Below are 23,627 nucleotides of genomic sequence, written 5' to 3'. Positions count from 1 at the left end.
AGAGTCTGTGCACTCACAATTTGTGATTTGGACCCCCCGCCGCCTCTTCTGATCACTTGATTGTCATGCTCAGCCACACTTGGCTGCACCACTGAGCTGCACAGACCACCATCAGTGCCTAAAAGAAAAGATGGCAAGCAATTAGAAACCAGTCTGTAGTTGGAGGAGAGGGAAGCGTCACAGCAGGCATTATGGGAGATTCACTGAATACGCGTGCTCCAGCATATGATCCCTGCATAACAACAGACACTGGGCGCATTTTAATTAGCTCTTGCCGTGACATCGCAGCATGTGTGGTCTCAAACACTGCTCGGATTTTCCGTAGGATGCTAATCTAGACGAGCCTCTGCTTTCCCTGTAAGCAAATGTTGAACTTACTGCTGGGGTGTCTGGTTTAAGAGGGAATGGAGTTATTATTGTGTTGACTCTGCCTTTCCCTGTGGTACTAAGCGATGTCAACTTTTGATTCTTTTTTGAAAATAGAACAAGCTAAAACGTGGATGCACCACTCCTTTCTCTTAAAACTGTGTGAGGTGAAAAACATTCAAACTCGACTCCATTTACATTTCATGTTAATAATATATGCGTGCAATTTCAAGGCACGGGCAGGATTACTACATTTCAGCTGGAAAACAGCAGCTGGGTAGTACATCTTGTGATGTTTAAATTATTCCCGAGTGTGTAGTTGTGCGCACCTTGTGAGTTTCAGCTGTGGATTGAGAAAGAAGCCGCGGCAAATGGCCCAAAAAAACTCTGCAGGGCTGGCAGTGGGCAGGGAGGAGCAATTATCATATTGCTCAAATCCGCCAGCCCCTCTCAGATCAAGAGTATTTGCATTGCACTAAGCAGAGTGAAGAGGGTCAAACTGTTCTCACCAGGCACACTTCAGGACTCCCCCTGCGGGTACTGGTGCTGAGATGTAAAAAAGTCAGAGGAGTGACGGACTGAAAATAGCTCCAGGCTACAGGGAGAGTTGAAAGCTCACCCATAATGTGGTCTGCTGCCCCCGTGAAACAAACAGAAGCACATCCCTTTGGAAAGTGTGAGGAGTTATTTGAATACCCACTTCTTAGTGTCACTCCGACAATGCACTTATTGATACTGTGCTCTCCTAAAACTCAAAACTCTTTACACAAAAGGCAAAGGGAAATAACTTGGGGGGGGGGGATAAGCTTGGGGAATATTGAATTCTGCTGAGGTCGTCATAAGCCAGCTTGCTTTGTATTTGCATGAGAGGAAACTGTAGGAGAGTGACACAATATTCAAAAAACTTTGCCCCATCTAAATTATACTCACTACTTATTTCCCTTGAGGGATGGTTTTGCTGAACCCTTGATGTCCCTAACTGATATGATGAGGCCCCGGATGTTCTAACAGTGGAGCTTCAGCATTTATGAGTGGCTCTTTCTGTTGATGTATGCAGTTGAAACAGGTCAAGTGAAGCCTTCTCTGGACAGTATTTATATAGAGTCACTTATTTTAGTAATATATCCACTTGTATAAAGGAATAAGACCGAGGCGTAGACTAACTTCAGACCTTTTCAGAGACGTAGCTAGATCAAAGGGAGCACACAGTCTGCAAGTTTCAGACTAAGCTCATTTATTTCTTCTACTCTCAAATCAAGACAGAGAATCTGAAACTCGGATGAACCTCAACTTTTCACTGCTCCTTGTCATCCTCTATCCCCAAGCTGCACAGAGAGCCTCTGGAATGGGTCAACATTATCAGGTTTTTGCCACCCACCCTTTCATTTCCTCTGTGAGGCTCTGCAGGTAAAGCTGTCTGTTTGGAAAACGACTAAATGCAAGCTGTCGTGACCTCGGGCCGGAGTTGTCATGGTTAAACCCCACAGTTGGAGCGGCACAGCTACAATCTCCCAAGATAGCACCCAATCCCCATCCCTGCATGTGATGATATCCCTGTTCCATCTGATGCTATCTCTGTAAAATGGGATGTTATCAGGATCCAAGATGATGCTATCGCCATACAGTGTGAAGGTATTGGATTCTAATTCATAGCAAACGCTGCCTAGACAGAGATATGTGAGGCCTTGCAGGCAAAGCCAGTCCATCTGCGGCTTACTTAGGACGAGGGATTGAATGGAGCTTTGTACTCCGTGGCTCTGGCGGTGTGGCCCCCCGGCCAGAGTTGTCATAGACCTGTTCATGGTGTATGCTTTAATGAGGACAGGAGAGGCAGATGATAGAGAGTCAATTACAACCTCATGTTGGAGAGTAACACTATTTCACCTTTCATTACACCTCGATGCCACGGGCTAACTAGGTCTCATCAGTTAGTGAAAGCTACTCATGCTGAGAGAGCCACCGAGGTCAGTCTTGTGTGGAACAAAGGAAAGTGGAAAGTTACCGGAATTTTTTCGCACAATGCTTTTCACATGAGTAAAACGTAAACTAGACCTTCTTTATTCAACCATTGTTTAGACTTTGGTGCAGAACACTGTAAAAAATGAAAACGTTAAAAAAAAACTATAATTTCAAGGCAGCTTCAAGGTGCACTAGATCTTTTCTTTCATTTTAAATTTCATAACTTATTTTGCCAACTAATAATAATTTTTTCTGATTATTTATATCTGTCATAATTATTAAGACTCAATATGTTGAGCTCTAAATACTAAGAATTCAGGTGTCACTGAACATCAGGGTCAGCGAGACTTTTCCAGTCGGATATAATCCATTGACGGGAAATTTGTCAACATTATATATATCTGCCAAATAAAACTTTAAATTTTGTGTGGTAAATGGACTGCATTTAAATCTCACTTTCTAGTCTTATTGATTCCTCAAAGTGCTTTATAGTGTAAGTCACATTCACTCACACACACATTCAGACAGCACTTTTACACGCAGCACTTTTTCTATCACACTTTGTTCACACACTCCAGGCCCAGCCGTCAGGAATAATTTAGGGTTCAGTGTCCGGCCCAAGGACACTCCACTACACAGAACCAGAATTAGTAGTTTGATACTTGACTCCTCCAACCTGAATGCCGAAGTGTCCTTGGGCAAAATGCTGAACCCCAACTTGACCCTGACAGCTGACAGTGTGAATAGCGTGTATAGCTGTCCATAAGTTTACAAAGCTATTACATGTTATTTATTGACTCAACCAAAAATCTTCATAGCAAGCCAATTTATAGTTTTTAATTCTAAAGTGTAAAGTGTCAGCTCAATAATGGATGTGGCTGCACTACAGTAAAATAACCCCCCTTCCTTTAAGCCCTTTTCTTTGCAAATGGAGCTGTGTTCGAGGCCTCAGTTCATTGGCTTGCATACTGGAACAGAAGGTGAACGAGTCAAATTCGACGAGGAAGGAATTCATCTCTTCTTTCCCTTTGTTCTCTCCAGATCCGATGGACCAAGACAGCCGGCAGTGTGTCAGACCGCTTCCAGGATTCCAGTGTGTTCAATCAAACGTTGCACATTGCAAAGATCCTGAGGACCCAGGGAGGTCGCTACTACTGCAAGGCAGAGAACGGCCTCGGCTCGCCCGCCATCAAGTCCATCAGGGTGGATGTCTACTGTAAGTCTGAAGTCTCCTGGCTAAGAGATGTAGTGCTGAAATTATAATAATTCGAATAGCTATCAGTGATATTTTTGTCATTAAAAGCCAAATAACAAGATTAAGATTGTATTGAGCAGTGACCAAACATTAGTAAGCACTGTTGGCTCCCAGTAATAATGTCATATCTGGTTTGTTTCATGACTTTCTATGTGGGATTTGGATTTTCCCCCTCGGTCATTAATGTTTGCAAGTGTGTCGGACTGGTCACTTTCCCTGAGGTGTGACGATCAAAGTCTGTTTCTGTGTCACTCTGCTAAGGACTGGCCGTCGTCTGTTCGACTTTAACTTTGCTCAGACAGAAAGCAGCCAGCATTGACTCTTAAAAATGTTCTATTCGCAGGACTAATTATGCATCAAACTCTGGCTTTTTGCAATGCAGTACAACATACTATGGCGAGGCTGGCCGCACAGTTAGACATTTTTTTGTCTTAAATTATAACCAATATATTTTACTTTCTATAAAATCATACCCACAAAAATAGATAATGCAAATGAAACTCCAGAAAAAGGATTATTTACATTTGACCAAAATATGTTACATCTGAATCCAACTGACACAGACGATTAGCGCTGATCACTCTAATATAGCAACACTGTGTGTATCTGCTGCAAATGGTAATGTAGCTGTTTGGAGTTGGTGCATCTAAAGAGACCCCTACGCTCTCCAGAGAATGTTAATTAAGCTAAAACACTTTTATTATCCTGACCCAGCCATCGACTGTGAGCGCAACCTCTCTAGTTTTACAGTATCTGCTGGAAGATTCATTAGCATCCATCGAGGCAAATGGTGATTTACTGTCATTGTTTTCATCGATTTGGAAACAATTGTCCTGTTTCACCTCGACAAGTGGACACAGTCAAATTTGTTTAAATGTAGGTGCATCAGCATCAGATGGATTGAGAGCAGATTTTATTCATCACCTTATACCTCCAGTCAGCTTTGAGAGGTTCCCCTGAGATGTTTTCATCAAATCATGTGTTTGGTGCCTTGAAAAGATCTCTAAGCCACCTCCTTCAGTCCCTCAGTCTTTATCAATCTCTGCTTTTTATGCCAAGCTGTAAACTAAAATATATGTTCCTCCTCGCCTCTCCTCTCCTTTCCTCTCCTCTCCTTTCCTCTCCTCTCATCTCCTCTCCTCTCCTCTCCTCTCACCCACACCCTTGTACCTGTTTATTTGGACTGACGTGGGCAGAGGTTGTTGAATTGAAAAGTGTTTAGAAATCTTGTTGAAGGCCTTTTAGTGGAGCAGCAGAGCAAGGGGCTGAATGCGTCTCAACAGCTGACAGTCAGAGCCTTGTTGCCTCTGTGCACCCTTTTGCCTTGACTACACTAAAGAGCTGAAGGAGCAGATGTGGAAATGAAGCCTAATAACAATCTGGAGACAGAACTTGAGGATGGTCAGTGTGTGGTTCCTCAGTGAACTTCTTCATCTGGCATTTTGAGGTCAGTTTGCATGGTGGTTAAAGCTGTGTTAAGATAACTTGTCAGTAGGGCAGTAAACTGCGTAATACACTGACGTTGCAAACATGTACATATTTTAAAGCATTGCAGAGACTTGCTAAGAGTTAAGAGAAGTCTTTATTTGAAACACTAAATACCGACAAATTAAAAATTAATTAAACCAAATATAGTGTTCTTTCTAGACATGGATGTTTGCTTGGCCTGTGGGGATGCCAGTTGCAGCTTTCCTTCTGAATTTGTATTCAAGTAACCTTCAGTAAAAGCTGCAGCAAGTTCAGACCCACTGTCGAACTGATTCCACAGAACCCTGAAGCACAAAGAGCTGTTCACCTGATTATTCAAAATTCAGTGAAGCTCAATTTACTACGCAGAACCCTGAACTTGAGAATCAGGTGTCGTTGCCATTATCGCTAACGCACTGTTATCAGCATGCGCTCATGTTGTGATCGAAAATGATACCTATATTTATAAGTCCTTGATTATTCAAAGTTTATTTGTATCGCTCCAAACACGACTAATTTAACACTGCACCTCATTTGGGCCTAAACAATATACATGCCAAATGTGAAGCCGATAAGATCCACAGACTGACATTTGAGGAATTAGTAGGTGAGCAATGAACTAAATTTTGAATATGAGATTATACAGAATATAACCTGTACATTAAGTATATGTTGCAAATATTTTCAAGTATATGAGTAAGTATATAAGTGTCAGTAACGGTTTATTGTGTGCAAACATACTCATATTGTGCACAAGTAAAACACATTTCAAATTACACAATTCAATGCACAATATTGATGGTAATTGCTAAATCATTTTGGTCAATAGCAATGTAACCAATGTTCGATATATGCATCGATGTATTGCTTATGCATTGTGTAATCACAGTGAGGAGGTATAACACATAATTGATCGACATCAGATTTTTACTATCCCTCAATCAATTGTTTGTCATAAAGAAGTGTGTAAAATCACAACCTTTGGATTTTATTTTAATATAATGTTTGGCCAACCCTAATGTACACAATAGAATACTATTAAATCTGCAAAGGGTAAAGAAAATATATTTAATATTTAGCAATAAAGTAATATTATTAGATTCTGTGATACAGTGAAACAAAGCTAATGATTTAATCTGAACATGAACTTAAGATGAATATTGGAAGCATAATAAAGGGAGCCTTCAAATACTAAAATCAAGATTAATGTTCAGCAGCTTTTCTTTTTCACACCGCAGCACATCAAATTGTTATCTGGATGACGTCCTTGCATCTGGCCTTGCAATACTGTATGTGTGTACTTCATTAGCCGGCTCTGTGTTATGTTGCACATCCAGCAAAAGCACATCATTCCTCCTGAGCAATGTAAGAGCTGTCCCCTGTGGGGGAATTTAATTGATGGACCTCTGCAGTGCATGCTATTTTTAGGTGTCTGCAGCTACGATTTTTTAATTAGCAAAAACTGGTGTTTTGGAGCCGGACCTCCCGACAACAACACCTTGAATTATGTTCGCTGTCTCTCTCCGATACGTCTGCCGCGTGTGCTCTCTCAAATAACGCAAGCACTTGTAATGGGCTGCACCATCACTGCAAAGGAAAGACACGCCGCAGACAAAGGGCTCCGGCATGTTTTTACATTAAGAGGCTTAAAAACTGAGTGATCTCTCCACTATTACTCCCTCTGCATTTCTTTGGAGACCATTTATTTGCTTCTGCTCCCTGGAATTAACTGTCTTGTTTACAACTTAGAAAATGAGCACGATAGATCTCATTCATATATATGCAACCTTATTAGATCAAAGTGTGTTTTTCTGGAGAACAAATAGAATAATCAAGGCAGCCTCTGTCTGCGTGATTCACTTTCAATGATATTAAATGAGAGGAATAAGAGCGGTTGAAAGTAGGTACATATACAGACAGGTAGACAAAAAGTTTGCTGCATTCAGAGTTTCTGTTGAGCAGCAGATGGAGACAGGAAGGATAATTAATGATAATAACTGACCTCTGCAGGCCAGAGGTTCTAATATTAGCTGTAGAGTCAGCTCCGAGCTAACATATTTACAAAGCTCAGGAGTCCATCTATAAGCACATTTTATACCTGCTGACACCTCAGTTGTGTTTGTTCGCAGTTCGGTCTGTTGGGAAAGTCCTGGACAAAGTTAATAAAGAATCTTGCCCAACTCCTGCACTGATCGATTTTAAGCTTAAAGCGCTCACTTCTCTCTCCTACCGGGAGCCTTTTTCACTGTTTTCATTTAATTTCAGCTGCATTAATTTTGCTGCAGCATCTAATGTCTCATTGAATGAATGATGGAGGTGGTGGGGTTAAGAGATCTGCAGGGGCTGCTGTTTTTTGCAGACATGGAGAGTTCATTGACCACATAATATCCGATAGAGTAAAATGTCAACCCAAGATGCTAGATGATAAAAAATGATTTTAATAAGGAGGTTTGGGTATTGAAACATTCTTGTTAACAGTATATTACTAATGGATTCACATAATTTTCTGATTTGGTTAATTAGTCCTGATGTGATTAGTTTTCTAACAGGAATTTATTTCAGTAATCAAGTCTTGCAGTAAACAAATGTTCCAAACATTTGTCATTTTGAGCTAGAAAAATGTGACAATTTTCTGTCTTCTACATATTTCGACTGCTGCTCACACAAACAGACCATTTGAAGACATCACCTCAGTCTGTGATAATCTGTGGGAACTTTTTTTTCAATTAATTCCAATCATTTTCATTCGGCAAATAATTGCTACACTGATCAACACAGGAGATAACACAGTAGCTCTCCACTTATTTTCGATGAAAAATACAGCACCATTCAAGTCAGTTAGTGGTGCCCAGACACACAGGTTGTCAAATTGTCCGACGGAGAGTGAGAGCGAATGGTTTCGGCTGAGAGTGAAAAATGGAGAACAAATTGCTATGCCTTAAACCTACTCAGTCCAGGTCAGCGTTTACTGTGCAGGTTGCGATAAAGGTCCCACTTAAAACTCACTTTAAAAATCGCCTGGACAGGTGCACAGAGATACGGTGCGGAGAGAGAAAAGGAAAATACGTTCCACAGAGTTAATATGAAATAAAAAAGCTGTTTGTCCATATGCTAATGTTGGACAGGCGATGTTAATGTTGCCTGTCTCGTCAGCCAGAGCCGGTTTGTCAGTGGCCGTGATATAATGAGAATCAGCTGGTGAACATATTGTGAGAAACAACTCGCCGCGCTGTAGATATCATTTTACTGAAGCCTCCGCACACATCTTCCCCTCTTCTCTGATACTCCTCACTACATCCCTTCAAAAGAAGGATTAGAATAAGACAATAGGCCGCTTTCTCTATGTTATCTATGGAGGGACTCGCACAGCCCCTAGTCAAAACGGCTGCTGCACACACCAGAGAATTTTAATGAGGATACTGTGCGTTTGTCTGCAGATGGACTGGAGTCTGAGCTGGAGTCTTTTTTCCCTCTTTTTTTGGCAAATGCTTCGTTCATCGATATTTTGAGACATGTGAATGTCTGTCCATTTCTTTGTGTGCGAGCGCATGTGTGAGGAAAACAAAAAATAGAGGCTAACCATTAGGTTCAAGCGTATGCTTCTGCATGAACACACTCTCCACCAGTGAGGCCCTGACTCAAGCGTAACATGTCACAGGCTTAACTTGCCTTGGCATACGCCTCCTCAGCTGTGCAATGCTGTGCAGCAACGTGCAGTGTGGGGCCGACCCGGGGAAGTGTGTCTGCTTTATGTTTGCCTTCCATCAAGGGAGTTCATGAAGGAGCTCACAGACCAAACAGCAGCTGATGGTGTTTGTTTAGCGGCCGTGCAGGCTTTGCATTATCCAGGCGGTCAGTGTAACTGGCGCTCCCTATCTCATCAGGTGTACAATCCGGGCTGCCCTGCTGTGATGTGCCTGAGTAAATGTGCAGAGCAAGAGAAGCTGAGGGGTTTTTGAGAAAGTCCGGACTCTCAGTCCATGGTGATAAAAATGTAGTTTTGACTGAGGCTGCAGTTCTTATTAACTCCTGTATCCCTTCATTACTTCATTTGCACTCTGTGCGTGTGTTTTTATACCCTGGAAAGGCTCTTTTAGAGTAACTAGGTAATTAATTTGGGTATATGTATGGTATAGTGATCTCAGTGTGTGGGATGGTGGTCTCAGAGGAGCCTATCGATTAGCAGCCTCAGTTGGATACAGCAGGTGCTCCAGGCAAGTTCATTATAATGAGTTATGACTCAGATTGAATGAATATATCATATCTAACTGCTGGACCTTCTGCAGGTTGTATGAGGCTTTTATTATATATATGTTATGGATACCAAATAGATTATCCATCCATTGGCCCATCATTTTTGCTTATCCTGTTTATAGTCAGTCTATGAATACATTCCCAGCATGCACTGGTTCAGAGCTGGATACTCCCTGATTAACAGAGTATCAATGCATGAATTTTGTATTTTTAAATCACCATAGATACTTGATTTTAGATATAGACCATTTTCAACAACCGCTACACCGGAAAACGTATCCAACTGTTTTATGTTTCTAATTGACCAGGTTCATGTTTAAAAATATCTGCATCATCACCTGTCGATGACGCATTTAGAAGAACAGGAAGTAGATACTCCTGGGATCACAATGTACCCAGATAGCAAGGCGACATTGATTCAACTTTGAAATATCATCCCAACCACAATTTTGGTTGAAGTTGAAATTTCAATGTTAAATATAACATTGGTTCAACAGTGTTGTTCTATCTAGGAATGTATAGTAAGAACAAATGTGAAATCAGAAGGTTGGCTTGCATACTTAATATTTATTTAGTATAAATAAAAACCTTAAAGAGAACAGTTTATTTTAGCCAACATAACAGTATGTCTGTAAAGATTGCTTGGGGTGCTGCACCGAAAGAGGAGCTATTGTTAGCATAAAGTCTTATCGCCACTTTACTGTGGTGAAATACTATTCAGTGGGCTAGTTATGAATAAAGCTTTTTACCTGTCCTGTAATCACACAAACTAATGTTATTGGCAAATGATAAACTTGGCCTTGAAAGTAGCCTACAGTGGTATAAATATACTACTTAGGGCCGTAGTCCAGTTAGCTGGGTGTACTAATGCTGTGAGCTTATGTAAGAAATCTTAATTGATTCCTCACACTTCAGCTCGTGTGTTTTCTTTGATTAAAAAATTAAAGCACCTTTTATAAATCTTTAAAGTGTGTGTTACTGACTGCAGTCTCATACACATCATCTCAGTGAATCTAAGAATGGCAGGTTTCCTGTGCTTCATCAGGAATGCTAAGCTGAGATTGATTTACTAAATGGTTATTTCACCCAACTTGCATGTTTTTAGTCAATGGGACACACATCCATGGAAAAAAATAAAATAAAGAAAAAGCCACATTTTATTCAATCAATTTCAAGCACATTTGCTCGTTTTTACTTAACCGCACTTGCCACCTTAATCCTTAATTTGTTTTATACGACAAACAATCAGGAGCCAGAAATTACCGAGGAATTCCACGTTAGTATGTCTTTATGGCGCTATCCTATATGATACCAGATGATGCATTAGACAATCTCACCATAAGATCTCATAATGTATGTAGACAGAGATATATGTGCAGCCGCTCCAAAGTGCTTTTAGATGTAAATGACCTAGTGTGATGAATGGTGTGATACAGCCGGGGTGAGTTATCGGAGGCTTGTTTGAATCAGGATAGAATGAATCAGCACATTATGTGAACATTATGTAAATGTTTGCTGGTGTGGTTAATGGAGGTAAAGCCAGTTCAAGACTGCCCATTATTCTCTCAAGGACTTGTTTTGAGGAGGGGCTCTTAATCAGAGTAGTGAAGTCCACCTCGTCTCTCGCCTCTTTTTTTCTCCTCATCAGGGGCTTAAACATGCTACAGTGTGTTCTTGTTGTGTAAAAATGCTAATGTGATTATGTATTATGTCTTATCTACAAAAATGTATTCCTGGGTAAGGAAAGGCCAGAGATGATGTAATGACAGCTTGCTCATGTTTATCTTTCCACCTGTATTCTGGATATGGACTATCTTCCAAATAGGGGTGTTGAACTTTTTTTTTTTTAACAAGGGTCATTCCGATTTTTATATCATCCTTTGCGGGTCATACTGAATTTTTCAACACATACACACTAACCCCTGCCAGGTAATGCTTTTTTTTTTGGTGAGCTAAAAGAGCTCAGATGATAATCAAAACTGACCAGAAATCAGGTCATGGAGCATGTGAACTAAGCAGGGTGCTCTAGACATCCCTCTCCCTTTCCATCTCCTTCTGGGGGATCCTGAAGCATCCTCAGGCCAGATAGAATATGTAACCCCTGCATTGAGTCCTAGGTCGGCCCTTGTTCTCCTCCCAGTTGGTCATGTCAGGTAAAACCTTGAATTGAAGGCGCCGAAGAGGCATCCTGAAAACGAATCTGCGCCTTTTCAACATAAAGGAGCAGCGGCTCTGAATGTCCTAACTCCACACCCTTTTTCTAACGCTGAGCCCAGCCACCCAAAGGAGAAAGCTCCTTTCGGGCCAGTTGTATCGGCATCTTCCTCTGCAGTAATACCACACACAAAAAGACAAGTTAGATGCTTTGCGATGGTTCTTAAAGACAAACTAAAAATGTTTTGCTCAATACTGATGCAGCAGCTCTGCAACAAGGCTCCTTCAAAAGTCTTTAGCTTAAAGGCTATTAGCTCACTCACCACAAAACGTGCCTGTGCAGCATTGTGCCTTTCAGAATCTGGTTTTATGAAAGGGGCTTTTTGGAGAGCCCCAAACTCGGCCAGATGCATTTAGCTGGCATTTGTTCTTTGTTTGTTTCTCATGCTTTGACCTTTTTCATCACTGAGTGTGTCCCTTCACACACGCTGGCTTGTCTTTGTCCATTTCTCTTGAAAAGCGCAACATTCCACATCTCATTTTCTTTTTTTGACAGTCGCTACCATGCTTGTCAGCGATGACCTGTCTGTGATCTGACAGGCATTCAGCAAGAAGAGACCGCCCTGAAGGACACGCCAATCTACTATTTTATGTCATTTTCTTTTAAATAAAAATAATTGCTTTCATTATTTCTTATTTTGTCCAAGTTGCTTCTTTTATATTTATGAATCGTCTTTTGTGCCAGATGTTATTTCACTCCTGAATTATATAATTCATGCTGTTTCAAGGCAATAAAATATCTTGAATTCTATTCATTGAGTTGCTGGAAATTGTACTTCAGCATATAATGGCTGCCTGGGACTAGAGAATAAAATTCTTGAAATGTTCCGAGGCAAAATTCTGTTGAAGAATAGTGCTTCAAACAAATATGCTTTGTGCAAATCACCAAGGAGACAAGTAATCAAATAGTTGTTTACTGATTTATTTTTATTTGTTATGAGGGGATGGGGGGATGAGACCACGGAAAAGAAAAAGAGACTCGGTAATGATCATATGAAATGTAGTGTTACACAGAACACTAGAGGCATGCATGAAAATGTCCTCATTACTCCAGAATAGAGTGTTGAGACAGGATATAATGCAGTGAGGGTTCATTCTTGAGTGTTTACCAATAACTTATATGTTAAAGAAAGTATTTAATTATATGTAATTTCAAACACATTCATAAATATATAAAGTCACTGATGTGATTCGAGGCTGCTGTGACTCACTGGTTGGCAATGATAGCCTGCCTGCATTTGAACACATAACGTGGAATTCTTTTAAACCTCTTCCTGTTCATATTGTAGACACTCAATGCTATTATTGGTATCAAATATGAAAAGAACAGTAGTATTACATACATGTATAGGCCTATATTAGTACTCCTTTTAATGTAAAGGAAATGCCTTCAAGCCATCATTCATGAAAGATTTCCCGATTTGTCCAGCCCAGACAAAGAAGAAAGTCATTAGGGCTGAAACCAGAAAACCATTATGTCACCAGTGCTCAATGGATGGTTCCTAGGTGGGGTGGTGGTTTTGTTTTGACCACTGGTCTGTGGCCTCCTTGTCTTCTAGTGAGATGAATTGGAGAGGAGATATGCTGAGGCAGACGCCACTGTCTGAGGGAGAGAATGAAGAGGGGATTAATTACTACTTATCCCCCCCCCCCCCCCCCCCCCCCCACACACACACACACACACGTAGGAGAACTGGGCCTCATTATTTCCTCATATCCATCACCAGGAGGAAGTGAGGGGTTACATGCTCTTCCATGAGGCTGCTGATGTCTGCCCCTCCATTTGTCAGACGCGTTGTCCACCTGTGCTCACGCACACACCCACACTGCTCGTGTGCGCACACCTGCGGACGTGCATAGAGACAGCATAATTGGAAAAGGGCTGTCACCGAGGAAGATGGACATGCAGCGGTCCTGGGCGGGCTGCAGCTTCCCTGAGCAAAGCTCCAGCTCTTTAAGAAACGTTTAAACAGCACAGTTAAACTGCAGGATGACTTCATCTGGCTGGAGGGAAACATCATCCACAAGGCTAAACATCCTGCATTTACATTGCACCGACTTAAAGGGAAAATATGCAATCAGAAGTCTGTAGTTTATAGCACAAATACAATGCATCCCCGCTGCATATTATCTAAAACATTTCCTTATGCATTAGCTGCCAGTAGCTTTAGGGGGCGAGCCCACTTTACTGTACATTAGAGCAGCTTCTTGAAATTCTAACGAGACCAGTGTCCTTTATTTCCATTTCAGCTACTCTACTACCAACACTGTATAATGCTTTATCTTTCACTATCGCTCCATTGACTCTCTTCTGCATTGCTGCTTTAATTGGAAGTGATTACACTTAACCAGGCCTGATGACTGTGGCCTCAGAGGTGTTTGTGTCGTGTGCGTGTGCGTGTGCGTGTGTGTGTGTGTGTGTGTGCGTTTGCGTGTGTGTGTATAAGGGGCTGCGGAAGTCAAGTACAGGAGATTTTATAAAGAACGAGAGAAGAAAGCAGCTTCCTTCAGTAGAAACTTAAGTTCAAGTTAACACAGGAATGTGGAAATGCCTAATGAATAATTCAGCACTTGTTTTACATTACCACTCAGGCATGCCAAGCAGCAGCTATGGCAGGGCTGGTGTGTTGCCCTTTACAAACCTTAACCCAGTATGTCCAACACCTGTATCAAACCATTCATTAAAATCATTTGAACAATGTTGGCACGTTGTTTTAATACAACGGGGATCACATGATTAAATGCAGATCTTCTGATTGAATGCAAAATCCCCCAAAACATGCATGTACTCACCATCATATTTTCTATGTATATTATATTTGAAAAATGTAACAAATTACCCGTTACGAGTTAACAAATACAAATTTGAAGCCTTACCTGTGCTCCAAATAAGCACTGGCTAGTCTCGGCATTAGTTATATGACATTTTTAAATACTTCAAATTAATATCAAAGTCTGCTTATTCTCAGTAATATTGTGCACATGTGAGTTTAATGCATGCACATACGTGGGATGATTTCAGAAGTGATGATCTACCAGACAGTCACTGTACTCTACATCTTGGTTGACAAGTAATAATCAGTCATGATATCGTTGACTGATGACGTATGGCTCCATAAGACATCAGTCAACACTGGATCTTCAGCCATGTGTGTGTTTCCATCTAAATTATGCGCATGAGATGCACTTGGTTACCTCATTGCATGACTTGTCCAGTTACCTCTCGTTTTTTTCAACGGAGAAATGTGTGCTGTCACACTCAGGCATGACACACGGCCTGAGCGTGCTCCTCCCTGGATCCTCCCCTCGGCCTCCTTTAGTCCCAGTGACAGCACGGGGAATGTGCAGCACGTGAAGCCGCTCCCGCTCGCACCTCGTGTCTCGGACAATGATATTCAGTTTACCGAGATATCTTCGTTACACAGGCCCCATTGTCAGAATGAAGCCGTTGCAGAAATAGATGCGCCGTGCCCTCACCCACTCTCCCATCACATCTGTCCTCCACCACTATCACACTAAAGTATGAGGCAGCAGCTGACGGCGGGTAGATACAGCGAGCAGCAGCTAGTTATGAAGGAGTGTCACCATGAGATAGAGGTCACTGTAGCAAAGGGGTTGCGAGATGGAGGGAAAGGAAATGTCCGGACAGTAAATTACTCGTGGTGTTCATGTTTTCCATCAGAGGCCTCCGTACGAGCAGGATGTTGTATATCACCAACATGGCTCAGTAACCCTTTGACCCACATAAAAGAAATGCGTTTAAGTGCCCCATTCAGCAAACTGAAATTGCACGCCATCTGTAACATGCTTTATTTTTGCTGTCTCGTTTGATGTACTGTGTTTACACACAATCTACTGATGTTGCATATTGTTTGCACTTTTAGGGTCTTCTTACAGTGCATTAATCCCATGCATTATGCATTAGCAGGGAATTATCGCTGATGCTTGAATATCACATCCTGTCCTCTCTCTGCACATTATCGCACTTGTTAAAAAAAATAGAAAAATCAATCCATCTCCACAGACACCGTTTGATGGGCATTTAATCTGAGCGGAGACACAATTTCAGAAGGTGGTGTCAATATGTAAAAAAAGCCACATTATACACAAATTCACATCACATTATTTGGTATTTATGTGGAGGCGTCTCATCTCCTCTTTTAACGATTTGCTTTGAGACCACGGCTTCTTAAAAAGAGGCTTGAAGGTGAGATCCTTCTGAAGGCAAGCTGCCAGGTAATAACTTCCTTAATCGCTTCTGCCTCGTGCTCATGTTTCTGCAAAAAAAAGCCCCACAAAGACAGCGAGTCGTCCTCATTTAGAATGAGTATGGGAGACAGCTGCTGTACAGTATCAGCATCTCATTAACCCTGCATCTGGACAGCGGCAATTTGAAAGTTTTTACGCTCTCGACCCTCCCGTCCCTCTGATTCTCTCCCCTCCCCCTCTGTCTTCCACCCTTACTGCAAAATAATAAGCAAATTGCGCATCTTCTGACATCACGGGGCTGTTCACTCATTAAAGGCGTTGCACGGATGTCATTCAGATCAGCGGCTCCCACTGGTAATTAAGCCGGGACGGTGATTAGATGAAATTAATCGCGGGGCCTCTGTCACTCACCGCTGACGTTCTGGAGCCTGATAGGTGTTTGCTTCCTAGGCGACTTCAGCAACTTCAGGCGGAGACAGCGGAGGACATCAAAGTGGAGAAAAAATTGAAAAAAACTATATTAGAGTAACACCTGAGAGACAGCCCCCCCCTCCCCCAAAAAAGTGTGAGTTGGGATGCCGGTGTCTACGAGTGCGTGTGTGTGCGTGTGGCTGTGTGTGGGTAAGTGGAGTGAAGTAATGAGTGTGAGTTTTTGTGCAGGTGTCTGCTCATTTTTTTTGGAGGGGGGGAGAGGGTTGGAGGACATGAAAGGAAGGAGCTAAGGTTTGATGTGATAATGAAGCACCTTCTTTAGTCTCCATCTTCTCTTTCATCTAAAGCACTCACTTGTGCCTATTTGTCCAACAAATGTTTTGGTAGGTCCGTCAAGTAGGAATCTACCGTCTGCTATCCAAACAGGAAAATCTGCATCTGTAGATTGTGTTCGAGATCCAGAGAATCGTAAATGATGTGGAGTAAGAACAGATATGATACCTCCAAGTATTGCCTCGTATCTTGCTGACCCGCCCCCCCCACCCTGTCTTGATATCAGAGCAACTCGGAGCTTTGTGACTTGCCGTGATTGAACAGGAGTGATGCTACGGTTAGCTCGCCAGAGCGTTTAGCTGTACATGGACAGATTTACCGGCCCGTGAACCTATAAACCTGCAATTACAAACCCTAACAACTCTGGCGCAGGCTGCCTGCACACCGCACTTTTCCTCTGGGCTCTGGGATTTAAGCTTCACAATCAGTCAGGCGTGGCTTCAGAAGCTAATTGCACAAGGGTGACACATGCATGCACAGACACATACACACACACACACACACACACGGAACATCCTTAGAGGGGAAAGAGTGATGGTGGAGGTGAAATTTTGTTTGAAATTCATCAAATTTTAATCTAGTGCGTACATTTCCATATTTCCATATTTATCACTTTGCGCTCCTTGCATCCACTCCCTCTCTGCATATCGTTTTAGCCCTTTTAATAGCTCAAACCGCTCCTCACCTAATACCCAAACATGCAGACACACTCGCACTCTTGTCACCACAAGGGGGGGGGGAAACACAACCTCCTATCAGGTCCAGCTCTCAGAGACACATGTTTTTCCACAGCAGATAGGGCTGTCCATGAATCACTCCATTTCTGCCACACTTGGTAAATTGACTGTTTGATGCAGGAAACAGATGAGACATATGCTGGGGAAAGTCAGAGATAAGATTCAGGATTCATACTCTCCTCCTCCACCTCCTCTGTAATGAATCAGTGTATTTATTTAGGGCAATCTGCCTCTCTAAAATATCCCCGCATCGCTCCGTCTTCTCCGGCGCGACGTCTACTCCCTCCCCTGTTTTTCCCCCCCCATCCCCCTCAAGGTAATTGCTCTTACCTGAGACACTGTAATAGATCCTGGATGAAGTATTGACCGCTGCTAGATTTTGATTAAGGAGCTGTAGGGCAGAACATGTCTTTAATGAAACCTAGGAATCAGCATTCTCTGGCCGGCGCGTCAGGACTGGATGCTGTTCTCCGTGGCCCACAGGCACCTTGATTAGGACCTGATCCTCAGCAAATCCAGGGGTGGGCAGCCACTGAATTAAAAGTGATGAATTCATCCATTAATAATACCTCAGGCATGTGCAGTTTTTATCTCTGAAGGCTTATAAACGTTATGGATTTGGATATTCATTTACTGTAAGCTTTTTTGCACTTGCATACTCACACAGCAGCTCCTTCAATCACTCAATCATCCACCTTGTTGCTCAATCACTGATACACTTACTCACTCCTTAATACACTCAACCGCTTCAGCCTTTATCTGTTCGAATTTGGGCATTAGGGATAACTTACATTACTGTCTCTCAATCATATCCCTTAAATTGCCTTTTTGCTCCTGTTAAAAACTAATTGCATCTTGGTGGGAGATGAAAGGGAAACAGCTCGCTCCCCCTGATCTTTGAGGGTGAAAATGGACATAATCTAAGAGGCGAGTATTAGCATGCTAACAGACGCCACAGCTATGATGAATACCATTTGCCAAGGCTTAATGTGATAGCCGGGTAAGATGATTAACTTTGAATCCATTTAATCAACCACAAGCTCTTTCTCAAATAACCAACTGTCCACTGTTGGTGTAAAAACTCCCATCAGATCTGCTGGGAAATGAGTAGGACAGCAGATGCGTCACATCGCAGTGCCAGAATCCGGAGGCCACACAATATTCATTGAAGTGATGGAGACGAGACGTAATTTCGTGCACTGTGTTTGTCCCCCTCGCTCATGGTTGAAGGGCACCATGGAGAGAGACTTGGAACATGGTTTGCTCATTGACTGGGAACTCAATGTGCCCTTGGGTTGTCTCCTATCGACTGAAGTAGTTCAAGTAGTCGGCCTCTCACCTCCTCTCGCTCATCGACCTGGGCGAACATGCCAATAACTGGCCGTCATAATGCAATGAGAATCCTGACCCCTTAGGTTAACATCTTGATTGGTGGGGGGGTTCTTGAGGTGCTATGTTCTATTGTTGCATATTGGCTTGAGGGTAACCATTCAAACTCCAGCCAACAACATCATGCTCATCTCCGAACTGAAGTGCACTTTCTTTGTATTCACTACTACAGCCGGGGAAATGCACACTTCATTTCTGCCTGATTGATTGATTTGTAAGAACTGATCGACTTGTTCATCAATTGAATAACTCGCGGAAAAGTGTTTATTGACGGTTCCCTCCGCTCTGCGTGTGCTCCTCTCGCAGACCTTGACGACCCGGTGGTGACCGTGCATCAGAGCATAGGCGAGGCCAAGGAGCAGTTCTACTACGAGAGGACCGTGTTCCTCCGCTGCGTGGCCAATTCCAACCCGCCTGTCCGCTACAGCTGGCACCGCGGGAGGGAGGTCCTGACGCAGGGCTCGGACAAGGGCGTGGAGATCTACGAGCCATTTTTCACACAGGTAAGCCAGAGGCAATGTGGAGGACAAGAGCATACGAATTGGGTTTTAGAACTTGAGATGAGCAATATTCATTGTGACTGGTGATCCTGTGTACTGCATTACAATACAAATAAAACAAATGTTTATATAGTAGTGTTTCATAAGCTGCTTTGAGACATGCACTGAGCATTCTCAGGAGGAGTTAAATGGTCTGTGTGACCCCCCCCGAACACAAATGACCAATTCACAGGCTCTGGAGTTACTCCAGCCAGCCCTCTAGTAGAAACTCTGGATAATGTTGAGGTGAGCCCATGTGAGAACACAGCAGAGAATGTTTCCAGAGGATTCATCACATGCAAGTGGGTGCGTTGATGACATTTCTAACACACGACTAAAAAACTAAAACCTAAAGAATACAAATATGTCTGGAGGCAGTCTGACAAACAGGTCAACTTAGTAAGACAGTGAGAACCGAGAGGCTCTGTGATGATGTGTTGTAAAGGAGAAAAACAATATCCGCTGCACAAATCATACATTACCTCCTGCATGCTGTGCCACGCTCTGTGTTCTTGTGGACACGTCTGACCGGAGATTGTCCTGCTGCGTTCTTCATTTGTGAAAGGTAAACAACGGAAGCACAGACCAAATTTGATTTCTATCACCATAAATCAAAATTTGAATGCACAGTACTAGGAGACATTGTGGATAATGCGTACATTTACTAAAGGGCTATAAACAGACTCTACAAATATGTAAATGTTGACCTTTATCAACATCTTCTAAACTCGTCCTGTGTTTCACTGCAGTGATGAGTCAGTCACAGTTGGTAGTTAATTAATCAACACTTCTTACAAAGGTTACATATTACTATGTGAAGTACTGCTGTAATAGCGCTGCCTTCATGTTTTGGGACTCCGTAGCACTTGGGGGGGGTTTGTACCTCAAACCGAGACATTACCCCTCGCTGTGCTGAGGCACAGTGAAAGTTGTTCTCATTAACCGCCATGAAAAGCAATATCGGCTTCACTGCCTCTGATTCACAGTCTTTGCAGAAGCGGGACGATTTGGGTTCCCTTCTCAATCAGTGAAATGGAGCGAGTGGATTTTCTTTAGAATCTGAAAAACGGAGAGGCTTTGGTCGAGAGCAGACCTCGTGCAGTCAACAAAGACTCTGAGTGGGATTGTTCTGTCGCTAGCAAGGGAATTGTAGTTTTTTGAATTGATTGAATTGAATGTGATCGTGGGTTTGGGCATCAGAGAGGTTGGAAATCTACGAGGCAGAGAAAGAGACGTGCAAAAGGGGGAAAAGGGCTTTAGGAAACACAGAGAGGAAGAGAGAGGGAGAGGAAAAGGAAGTGAAATTGATGTTTGGCCAAATGGAGAAAGATGGCTGGGAACTAATGGAGTGGGTGTGGGGGACTGGAGAAGCTGAACAACTGGGCCTCATCAGACGCTCCTCCCATCTCCGTCCCGCTCTTCATTCATCTTTGCTCTTTTCCTCGATCTTTCGTCCTGCCCTCTATTAAAGCTTTAATTGGATCTGAAACTTTGCGAGCTACCCAAGTCCAGAGATTAGCTTTATGCAGTCCAACCCTAAATAAATCCTGACTAAACTCCTGCTAATGTGCTATTATAAATGACTAATAACATATTTTTCAGTGATATGGTCAAATTGGGCTGAAATATCCGGAGACAATTAACATATTCAGAATTGACCCAAATCAAGACTATGAGGTCACATTGAGGCCGTTTCAGTCCGGGACCATTTAATTTGTCCTCTGCCTTCCCTCCCTCTGTTATTCTTTATTCAGACTTCACTGGAACGCTGCCCAACAAATGTTTTTTTATATTCCCACTGTTCCTGTAGAAATGCAGAGGTGGCATTTTTAAATCTGTGTGTAGAACTGTTTCATGATTAAATTAGGACCAGAGCAGTACTGTTAGAGTAAACACCCCGTCCTTTCTGCTCTTTCCCTTCCACCACTCACAACATAATTCTCGCCCCAAAGTTTGTCAGAGTAGGGCAATTATCAAAAGTGTAATGGAGCAATTTCATCTCTCATCAGACCCTAAGCTTGTATCAATAGTCGTTTATGCTGCCTTCATCATTTTCTTGGCCCTTATGCAGTCAACAACTTTCTCTGCTCCAATGGAAGTTTAGGTTTAATTTTTAAATGTTTTATTTATATATAAATAATCCCTAAAATGAAGGCAAAAACAAAGCCGGAGATAAAATATTTCCCCGTGACAGCGACAATAAATTTCTCAATAATTCCTTTGCCCTTTACCGACAGCCAGGCCTCCTGTTCCCGAAGCTCCTGTGCGCTTTAGCGTTCAATCTCTACATCAATATGTCCCGTCAATTCCCCCTCTCCAATTCGGTTTAATGTGTTTGTCCTTTCCATTCCTTCTCTGCCCCTTGCATTTTCCAAATAGATTTTCCTTCCAATCCTCCCCCCCCCCCCGCCTTCCTGGCCTTCCGTTGCCCCCTGCTGTGAGTAAAGGCTGCATACCAGAGACCTCATCTCACCATATCTGCTCCCAAGCAGAGGGGGTGACAGAAAGGAAGAAAGGAAGTGGAGTGTGGGCTGCATGGCTAATCTAATACAATTAACTTATCCCTGAGCCTCGCTGGCTACGAAGGGGTTAGAAAGATGCGAGTGATTGCCATGTTGTGTGGACGGCCCCAGCGTGAGGCTGACTCGTGTTTTAATCTGCCCTGCGTCCTCACGCTAGAGTCAGTCAGATCAGAGGTTCACATTGTCATCATATCCTCCAGGGCGGGGCTCACGGCTGACAGGCCCGGCTGGAATCAAACACAAATGATGTGTCAACGCTTGTTTTTCCCCCACTGAACCATCCACATTTCAGTAGCTGTTTGCAGGGACATAGAAGGAAGGATAATCCACATGTCGGCGAGATGACAAATCTTTTCTTGAAAAATTATAGAAACTTTTACTCGTGATTTTAGAGGAATATTCTTACATTATGCTGCCTTTTGCTTTTCTTTTGGCTTTTGAATACTGTATATATTCATCTCTTTGACCTTCCTGTGGAGCTTTTTGGCCTTTTGATGTTTTCTACAAGCTTGTGTTGATATGTTTACGCACATGTTCATACCAGTATTGCTTTGGTCTGAGCTGCAGGGGGAAACGAAGATTCTCAAGCTGAAGAACTTGCGGCCTCAGGACTACGCAAACTACAGCTGCGTCGCCTCCGTGAGAAATGTGTGTGGGATCCCCGACCGCAGTGTCATCTTCAGACTCACCAATAAGACAGGTAAGACGCATTTCTACTGGGAGCTTGGCATAGTAAACCCAAAGCTCCGTCCAACAATGCACAGAGCTGCCTTCATAAAGGTAGAAAAGGCGGATGAAGTGCTGTGCTCTCTCTCAGCAGAGTTACACTATAATTGTCATAACTGCCAAAGTTGTCCATCTTCTGCCGGTCATTCTTAGACACCACACTCTCTTCCTCCACAGCCTCCCCTTCCATCAAGCTGCTGGTGGAGGATCCCATCGTGGTCAATCCTGGCCAGACGGTATCGCTGGTGTGCATCACCACAGGTGGGGAGCCTACCCCCATACTCAACTGGCTTAGCAGTAATGACGTCCTGCCGCTGAGAAGCGTGGTGAAGGGGGGTACGCTCACGCTGCCCGCCATCTCCTCAGATGAGGCGGGGGTGTACAGCTGCGTGGCCAGCAACAATGTGGGAAACCCGGCGAAGAAGTCCACCACCATTGTTGTGCGAGGTGAGAATGCATGACTGTGTAATGTACAGACCCCCAAAGTGCTCAATATTAAATTTAAAAAAAAGCAGAATCTATAAAAATAATAGAGTTCAATAATATGATAGATATTTAAAAGTCAACTCATTATCAATTTGTATTTCATACATTTGCCTTTGGTCTAATCCTTTTAGAACATTCTTATTTCATTTTCATTTCAGAATAGTCTTTATTTCAAAATGAAATCTTTACGATCAATTAGTCGTATTTTCCCCAGTGGTAATAATATAATTGTTCATGAAAGTGGATTTCTCACACGAGTTTGCCCCCTTACCCTCAATATCCTTTACTAAGCTCAACAAGAACACACGAGCAAATCTATCTCCTGTTTGCCATAGAAATCAAAGAGAAAATGCATTTCATGTTCTTGCTCTTATCAGAGTCCTGTATCTTTCTCTGAGAACATTTAAAGGATGTCAGCTCTGAATTTACCTCCCGGCAGCTTCTGCTAACACAAAGCCAATCACACTAGTTAGGAGAATGCATGCAACACCATCTTAAGTTATGTCAGAGATTTTAATTTGCATTTAATTTGTTTAATTTACATTTGCAGCCTCTCTTTCAGAATAACTCTTAACAATTATCTGTTTATTTTTCTTTTAAAGTTGCAGTATAATTGCAATATAATTAAAATGAAAGCAAATTATTAAAAAATTTCTAAAATCTTTAACTGGAAATAACTGGTACAATGTTTTTATAATGATCATTTCATTAATTTGTATTAATTTGATTGATTGTTTGT

The 23,627-nt window shown here is 42.4% G+C and overlaps 1 protein-coding gene across 1 annotated transcript in view; it reads left to right on the top strand.

The window, feature by feature from the left end:
- The window catches only part of LOC128460583 (MAM domain-containing glycosylphosphatidylinositol anchor protein 2), a 168,355-nt gene that overhangs the window by 66,406 nt on the left and 78,322 nt on the right, over positions 1 to 23,627 (top strand). The window contains exons 3-6 of the mRNA XM_053445826.1: positions 3,367 to 3,541; positions 18,922 to 19,118; positions 22,238 to 22,376; positions 22,580 to 22,849. Coding sequence (XP_053301801.1) covers positions 3,367 to 3,541; positions 18,922 to 19,118; positions 22,238 to 22,376; positions 22,580 to 22,849 — 781 coding nt within the window. The remainder of the gene's footprint in view (positions 1 to 3,366; positions 3,542 to 18,921; positions 19,119 to 22,237; positions 22,377 to 22,579; positions 22,850 to 23,627) is intronic.

Source organism: Pleuronectes platessa, chromosome 17 (genome assembly GCF_947347685.1).
Source record: "Pleuronectes platessa chromosome 17, fPlePla1.1, whole genome shotgun sequence".
NCBI lineage: Eukaryota > Metazoa > Chordata > Actinopteri > Pleuronectiformes > Pleuronectidae > Pleuronectes > Pleuronectes platessa.
The sequence above is the reverse complement of the archived record's forward strand: the minus strand, read 5'-3'. Positions and strand labels throughout refer to the sequence as shown.